The sequence below is a fragment of the Macrobrachium rosenbergii genome, chromosome 29 (genome assembly GCF_040412425.1).
Source record: "Macrobrachium rosenbergii isolate ZJJX-2024 chromosome 29, ASM4041242v1, whole genome shotgun sequence".
Lineage (NCBI taxonomy): Eukaryota > Metazoa > Arthropoda > Malacostraca > Decapoda > Palaemonidae > Macrobrachium > Macrobrachium rosenbergii.
In genome coordinates this window covers 3608504-3617162 of record NC_089769.1, presented here as the reverse complement: position 1 = coordinate 3617162, position 8659 = coordinate 3608504, and the positions used below count along the sequence as shown (strand labels likewise).

Genomic DNA, 8659 nt, shown 5'->3' with positions numbered 1-8659 from the left:
ACATCGAAAAAATTATGAAGTAAAAATAACTACTTACTAATAGAAACTCCTGTTTTAGTTCATGAGAGAGAGAGAGAGAGAGAGTAGCAATCTACATGATGGCATCGACATTTCTCTCGATATATGTTGCAATTACTCCCGGTAAACAGGCTCCTGTCTTCCTATTTTATGCTCGAAAAAGAAATTTGTTGTCTTCAGTCATCAAACCAGTCTGTGAACTTGTCAGTTTCGTCTGTCACGCTCTTAATCTTCATATAATGTTTTCTTATTTGGTTAATATATAAATTTCGTCTGTTAAATGGGGAGATATTTCTTCCTGAAGGATTGCCTGATATGAAACGTTTTCTACTTTTAAAAAAAGTCCCTATACTTCAAAAACTTAGAACAGCTTTAAGAAAGACTGCAAATACACACAAGACCATTTTCTACTTTTTCCATGTTCTTGTAATTGGTGATTCGTCCTCAACATGTTTTAGTAGGTATGAAAATTCAAGAAATAAGGAATTTTTACACACTAGAACCTCCATATATGAAAAACATGACCCATACTTTGAACTTTCAAAAACCAACCCATGTTTACTCACAACAATTTAATCCTCTCTAGGAAGGTATCGGGATACACAGCTCTGATTTGGGCAGCAGAGATGAACAGCAGAGACATCGTGCAAAGTCTGCTGGAGAGAGGGGCCAACGTCAATCACAAAAGTTATTTTGGTAAGCACTATAAGGACACACAACACTATATCATGAAGGGGGCAAATCTCAAAGGGGTTTATGTATGAAAATACATAAAGAATATTCTCTTTGTTGGGAGGACTCTGTCTACACCTGAGATGATCTTTCTCTTTTTTTTTATTACATGGATGAAATCTAAGTAGGTTAGTAATTACAGTCTTTACAAAAGTACAACTCTTTTATAGCTTGTATTGCACATTTTAAGTTGCAAAAATTTTTTAATGATTTTTTGAGTTTATACGAGTGCTTCTATAGCAAATTACATAATCCTGATTAGTGAAAGAGAAGAAAAATAGCTACCATATTTATAGTTCAACCAATGAACAATGGATTTTGACATGTAAGGCTATATTTGAGGTGAAACCTGGGTCTTTATTATAATCATGATCCGAAAAGTGCAAACACTTATCTGTCACCCACATTAGCAGGCTTTTGTTGCTAAAATAACCACAAGCTTTGTGAAATGGAGAAAAAGGAGCAGAGATGTATGGAAAACTACTGATAAGAATAACACAAAGATAAATAAATATGCACATTATCACATGTATAAATACTCAGGGATTGCATTAAGGAAAATAAATGAGTGGAGTTGGGCATGATCTATAAGTGCTGTTGCAAAAGCAGTAGTACCTCCCTAATCTCAAACAAAGCAAGGAAGCATTGATGATTCAATTGGATTTTTCTTTTTGTTTCCCAAAGGTTACAGGGTCTAAGCATCAAGCTAAACAGAATTGAAATTGTGCCTTTTAAAATGTCAGAAAACATTGGTTCAGTTTTTTTGGGGTTTATTTTCATATTGCCTCATGTTTACTTGGCCAATGAGAAAAATCAAGAACCTGTCAGGAAACAACCTTTTATACTAAATTTTATATAATTTGTTTATTGTTAACTTTTATGCATAATCTATTTTTTAAAATCAGCCAAAATATTTTGCTTTTACAGGTGAAACAGCAGTGTACATTGCAGCTAAAAAGGGGTCATTGGAAATTTTGAAATTATTGCTGGAGAATGGGGCGAATCCTAATGTTCCAGCAGCTGAGGGTAAGTTCATGTGATGAACCAGTCACTACAGGTGCAAAGTTTCATTTGCAATATTCTCTCTCTCAACTGAGACTCCATAATTAGTGGATACAAACAAACCATCTGAAACAAGTGATCAAGAAAGTATAAGGCTTTCTCAAAGAAAATATCAGGTAATATTGATTCGATCCACCCTTGCACTTTCCTTAATCCCTGTAACCTTCCATCTCTGAAGAGACAGATCTATTACAATCTTTGGGACAAAGCCTCAGCTCTTCACCCCCTCCTATGGTGTCCTATTTGTTATTACAATACATGTAAGTCTAAATGTAATTGTTTAGAAACCAATCTTACTTGTTCCGTATTAATAAAATTTACAAAAAATGTGAGATCAAATAAGGCACTGGAAGAGAAATGACAACGTTATTTACATCTCTACAAGATTCAATCATTTGCATTCACCTGAACACAGGTTACACGGCTTTACTGCAGGCTACGTGGCATCGTTCTCTACAGATGGTCAATGAATTACTCACAAAAGAAGCCAACCCGAACTATCAGACACCAAGCAGCCGTAAGTATGGTGCTTTTTGATGTTCTGTAAACAACTGAAGCAATTGTATCTCGCTATAACCAGGTAAAGCTGATTATGAAGGATACACTCAAGAACATTCCGTATGTACTAGAGGTGTATTATTTATCCAGATGTATTTATACAAACAGCCAATGACAGAATCAGCATGATATTTTTTCAGGTTCTACATGAATCCATCAGATTACAGTACCTATTTTCCTGAAGAGGGATCATGTTTCTTTGACTCATATTTCCTATGTATGCCTACGTTGTATTTATCTATTCTCGTGGTCAATGCTCGATAAGTTTTGTATCTACCTACTAATACAAGTTTATAAAACTTAAGTTGATCATGACAACTTCTGGAGTTTGAGTGCAAATGCTGGAGATGCCTTGTACCAGCAAAGAAAATATGCTTCCTTGAAGACACTATCCCTACACAACTTTGCATATTAAATTAAAAAAACATACATTGAATAGTTTTAGAAAAAAAAGTCATGCTTAAATTTTGGAGCCTCTCATGCAGGCAGAAAAATTCACATGACAAGTTTTTAAAAATTGTATCGACATTAATTTTTTTGTCTTACAGTGCTCAGACTATATGGTTTCATTTGTAGGTTATTTTGCTCTTTACTTGGCAACTAGACACAACGAGCGCCAAATTATGGAGGCCTTGATAAATGCTGGTGCTAATGTTGATCTTCAAACTTCCTGGGGTAAGCAGTCACATTTTCTGTTGTTTGTCTAAATAATGTTGAATACAAAGAATAGATTTTTTTGAACAAAAGGCTCAAGTGAAAAACATCGAAATAAGAGGTACTTTTCAAGTAATCAAGTGTTTAAGTAGTTTTTTCCTTGTCTGAATTTTTGTACTTCCACAAGCAAAATTTTGTGCATTTGGTAACATGTTTTTTTATTCACTAAAAGGTGTAACTGCGCTGCAAACTGCAACAATATGGGGACACATGAAAGCAACCAAAATACTCATCGAAACTGGAGCTGACCCGAACTTACTTAACATTTACAGTAAGGAGTTTGAAAGTATTTGAATACAATAATTACTGTATGATGCTATACATTCAAATACTGTACAATAATATGCTTCATTATGGTCATTCTTAATACAGTATTTAGTTTGCATGTGCACGCATATTATCATATAAATACTGTACTAGGGTTTGTGGCTCAGTTTATGATGCAGAGTATTCCTTATTATCAAGAAAGCAATTCATATGAGAATGGATATTGCTCATGCTTCCTTTTGCAATTAATTTTGATTCCAATATCCTCTTTCAAACTTATATAAAAACATTCCACTTACTGTCCATCCAGAAAAATGTTTGTCATCTTTTTCTCTGAATTGAACATTTCATACTGGCACTATGACCTGATAAAAATGAGGGATTTGCTCAAATTTCCTCACAAACTTCAAGATATCACTAACAGATGCACCTGTTATATCTCACAACAGATCAAACAGCACTGATGAAAGCATCTATCTACGGACATGGAACCATATTGCAAGAACTAATAAATGTCGGGGTTCAACTTGACTTGCAGGATAAAGATGGTAGGTAATTAGCACACACACGCACTCATAAAAGTGTGAGTACCATATTGGTTTATTATTAGATGCAAGTTGCTCTACAGCTACCAGTAATGTCATGCATTGGGCAAAAATGTTTTTGAAAAAATGTGGAGAAAATATAGACAGAGAGATAGGTCTTCAAGGTGTGGGGAAGAATTTATTCAAAGATCTGAGAAAACGAAGAACATCTATATCCTATGCATAACTCTGAAAGGTCTCCACATATGCATGATTGCATGCCTATTTAACACATCAGCATTTCATAATAAGCACATTTATTCAAGATGAAGTTATCTCAACACATCAGCATTTTGGAGTATCATGAATGCTCGAGTCTATTAAAAAAATGTATGCCACTGCATCAACCCAAAGGCATTTTCACTCGTTGACCAGGTTGTACTGCAATGATATGGGCCAGCAAGAGAGGACATAGCACGGTAATTACTAGGCTGTTAGAAGCAGGCGCTGATCCCCAAATACAGGACAACACTGGTAAGAACAGTTTGGGATTTTCATGAGCAAGTGACACACAATTTACTGCCAGCTTTCTCGACTTCTTAAAGTTTCACAAGTTAGTCTTCAAAATAATCAATCTGTAAAAGATGAAATGAAATTATATTCTGCAAAAGCTAACCAATTTCAATTATTTTAGAGTCGTATTTGTTCTGAGCATTATCCCCCTTTCTCCAGGAAGGACAAGTTTGCAATGGGCAAGAAGGAATGGTCACCTAAGAGCTGTCAAAGTACTGAAAAAACATCCATGTTCAGGTAAGGTACCGCTTTTAACAGTCCTTGGCAGTGCTCATTTTCTATGGATATCCTTCATGTCACATTTGATGGACTTGTCCACAATCCAGATTGATTATATAGTCTTCTCTTTCTGGGCATCATCTGTGTCAATCAGAGTTTAACCAGTAATTTAATTTCTTCTTCAGAATCTAATATTTCAGACAATTTTTTTTTTCAAAAGGATGTGATTTTTAAAGATGACAATTAAGAGACATGAATAGCATGAAGTGTTCTAACTACAGGTAAATTGCCTATAAGGAGGTCAGTGGTAATACTATATTATCACCAATATGTTACCTTCTACATACACTTACAGGTAGAAATGTTAGTCTTCAGTGACTTGCTATTATGATGCCTTATACCTTATGTAAGTGGTATTGTTAATAATTGAATTCGCGGGGGATGCGTTCCAGACAACATCCCCCCACCGCGAATAGTTACAGTCCGCGAATACTTGTTACCTCCCCTCTAAAAACGCTCATAACTGCCTATCTTGAAAGTTCAAGTACCATATGTATACTTAAAGTATTGTCCTACATCAAATACACTTTAAATTATTATCCTATTACTGTATTAATCTTTGAAATTATATTATTAATATCATTTCAAAGTCATCTTAAACATTAGTACCCTTAAAAATATATATATATACATACTTCTAAGCTTCCAGCCAAAGCAGAGAGAAAGAGCTACCACTTCGACTTATAATTAACAATGCTGGTTGGGGAGAGAGAGAGAGAGAGAGAGAGAGAGAGAGAGAGAGAGAGAGAGAGAGAGAGAGAGAGAGAGAGAGAGAGAGAGTTTATCTCTTTAATCTCTCTGACAACAACAAAATTTTTATGTTTTTTTGTCTTCTGAAGATGTAATACCTTTACTACACATTTTTAAAACACTATGGACACACACACACACGAACAGTATCTTTTCCTGAGAGAGAGAGAGAGAGAGAGAGAGAGAGATCAGAGAGAGAGAGAGAGAGAGAGACTTCTTCCCCTCCGGAGTCAAACTGAGAATAACTCCTCTACAATATCAAAAGATTGGAATCCATGAGCTTCTGAGGGCATCGCTTCTGACTTCTTCCCCTCCGGCCAATATGTCAAACTGTCAAGTAAATTGGCATTCACCCTCCCCCCTCCTTTCTCAAGTCGAGGATAAAAAAGGGAATCACTGAGAATCAAAATTTGTTTGCACAAAAATATTAAAAAATATATATATATATATAAATGCATGGAAAATTATTATATATTATAATATATATTAATCCTAATATTTATATAAAATTATATAGGTAAATATATATTTATTTATCATTTCATCTTATTAATCCTAATATTTGAAAATTACTAGGTAAATCATTTATTTATCATACACAAGAAACATATTACGTCAGAAAAATTCTCTCATCTAAATAAGAAGAGAGAGAGAGAGAGAGAGAGAGAGAGAGAGAGAGAGAAAAAAATTATTTCTATTTGATGTTATCATTTAGTCTTATTAAACTTAATAATATTAATATTTGAAAATTAGAACGTACCATAAATCATTATTTTATCATAAAATGTACCCTCTAAAAATTCTTATACTATCATCCTGAAACACTTAATATATTTCAATAAAATTTCAATAGTACTTTAATATAATTTCAATATCTCATTAGTATCAATTCTGAGCATCTATCTTCCTTTCAATGAGGTCGGTCCATCCTGAATGTAGGGGAGAAAACCAGTTTCTCTCTCTCTCTCTGAGTTACGTATTATTTAATCTTAGAGTATTGTTATTGTTATTATTATTTAATCTTATTAATCTTAATAATATTTGAAGATTAGTAAATAATTTTTTTATTATAAAAAAATGTATTTAGTCATGAAAATAACATCGAAATACACTAATCAGCAAATATTTCCCAATGAAAAAAGTCCGCAAACTGCTGAATTTTTCGCGAATAATTTATAGACATGTTCCGCAGAAAATCCCAAGATGAATGGGGTGCATCAGTTTCTGGAACGTGAAAAAATCAAAATTCACAGTACAAAATAAGGTTGAGCTACCTTTCAACATTGCTTGGATCAATAGACCATTTCTGCTTAGATTATTTTTTGTAGTCTCCATTTTCGCTACTTTTAGTTGTTTCTATATTGAAATGAAAGCTAATTCAGTCCAAGTACTTGTGATTCCCTTTGAATGCATGTGCCAGAAAACGAGAGTATTATCAAAGATGATCCGTGATATACAAATCATTCATGTACTGACCATATCTACAACAATATGGACCAACCGAGAGTGGTTTTCCTTAGTGCCTAAAAAGACTGGTTGTTTAAAGGCACATAAGAAACAGATAGTCAAGACTGACTGTAGCTTGAACCTTCACTTTTTAGCCAATAGCTTTTGTTTAAAATTGTGTAGAGGTATTTCAGACCTTTCATGCTTTAAAATAAGCTGAAACATTGCATGAACCATTAATTAATTTTAGCATAAATGGGTCCCAGAGCACTGGCTACTATGTAACCAATATCTGTAAAACATGATTAAAATTAAGAGAAATAATTGATTGAAATTATCCTCTTACAGAAAATACCGTGGAGAATGCGGTCCTCTGTCAGCGCTCGTTACCAACGACCGAAGCACCAGAAATAATTCACATACACACACTTCAACCATCTTCCCCCACACCTACAACCACAGACGAAACACAAGTCGATGAACAGTTTGAAACAACACCATCTTTGTATAAACCATCACCCATCACTGAAGCAGTACTGCACACGAGCAAGAAACCTGAGAGGTCAAGTTCGAAGTATGGTCCCCCTCCATCTTATGTGATAATATGTTCTGCAAAACCACCTTTGACACTGAATATCAACATCATAGTATTTTCCTGTTTGTTACACTGGCATACATTGGGGGCGTGTATGTTTTAATGACAACATATTTATAAATATTAGAAGCCATTAATTAGCAAGGAGTATTATTTCCAACTGCAACAAGGTAATCTTGCCCTTTTCATTTGTTTCTGCTATAGCCATATGGGGCCTTGGCAATACTGATATGTCTACAGTATACATAGTTTTGTAAAAGTGTTAAAAATCATTACAATATATCAGCTGTTACATTTGTTCCTGATTACAAATCAGGATGAAAGAGAAGGGATAGGAGGGGTGAGCGCAAAGGTATGCTCTTGCCTCATCAGAAACTAAAAAGAATCAAAACTAGCACCAACAGCTTAGGGGACACTAATCATAATAAGGCCAACAGATGACAGCAATGACTTGTCTGCTACACCAGTAGTCTTCCGATAGGTGAAATAAAGCAACACTGAACTAGGTCTGTCAATGGGTAAACATCCAGGTGTCGGATGATGTTGGTACATATGCTCCTATGAAAATTACTGAAACTTGTGACTCACCTTATGAGGCTGGTGTGAAGGGGAATGGCTAGTAATGAGGTTCAAAAAAATCAAGATTATGGTAACGTGAGAGACACAGAAGGTGCTGTGCAGACATTGTCTGTGAGGCTCCTGTGGGCAAGGGACATGGTTAAATGGCATCAACTAAGGTGCTTAGGATTAAAATTCTGGCATGTGGCGTGATGAAGGAGGATCACGTCATGGCCAAGAAACAGACTCTGCAGGAGGTGAAATGTTCCCAATACTCTATTTAGGTGACATATTAGATTGTAGAACCAGATTCCAATGACCATGGGAGACGGGTAGCAACGACAAAAAATTTATGATTTCAGAATTTATCAAAACTGATACGAAAAGGCAATATCATGAAAAGTAATTTTCTGACAAGCAGTGACAAGACTTATTACCCCTCACTGAAAACCAAGCATTACAAGAGAACAATAAAATGACAAAAAATGATGGGGTGGTTCTAGCACAACATTACACTTGAAGAAGTCACTTGGATTTAGGACTTGGTCTGAACCACTGAGATTGGCCTAAAACAATAACTGTG

The 8659-nt window shown here is 34.9% G+C and overlaps 1 protein-coding gene across 1 annotated transcript; it reads left to right on the top strand.

The window, feature by feature from the left end:
• The first annotated feature begins 590 nt into the window (after positions 1–590).
• Positions 591–7658, top strand: LOC136854497 (ankyrin homolog). Its single transcript, XM_067130817.1, has 9 exons — positions 591–714; positions 1678–1776; positions 2228–2329; positions 2947–3045; positions 3257–3355; positions 3801–3899; positions 4311–4409; positions 4608–4685; positions 7272–7658. The coding sequence occupies exons 1-9, from the start codon at positions 645–647 to the stop codon at positions 7619–7621; spliced, it is 1095 nt and encodes a 364-aa protein (XP_066986918.1). The 5' UTR covers positions 591–644; the 3' UTR covers positions 7622–7658.
• The last annotated feature ends 1001 nt before the right edge of the window (positions 7659–8659 follow it).

Excerpts from the sequence above, each read along its gene's own strand:
- LOC136854497 (XM_067130817.1), top strand. The coding sequence starts at position 645 with ATGAACAGCAGAGACATCGTGCAAAGTCTGCTGGAGAGAGGGGCCAAC. Across the intron at positions 715-1,677 it reads CAATCACAAAAGTTATTTTG|GTGAAACAGCAGTGTACATT; the intron begins GTAAGCACTATA and ends TTGCTTTTACAG. Across the intron at positions 4,410-4,607 it reads CCAAATACAGGACAACACTG|GAAGGACAAGTTTGCAATGG; the intron begins GTAAGAACAGTT and ends CCCTTTCTCCAG.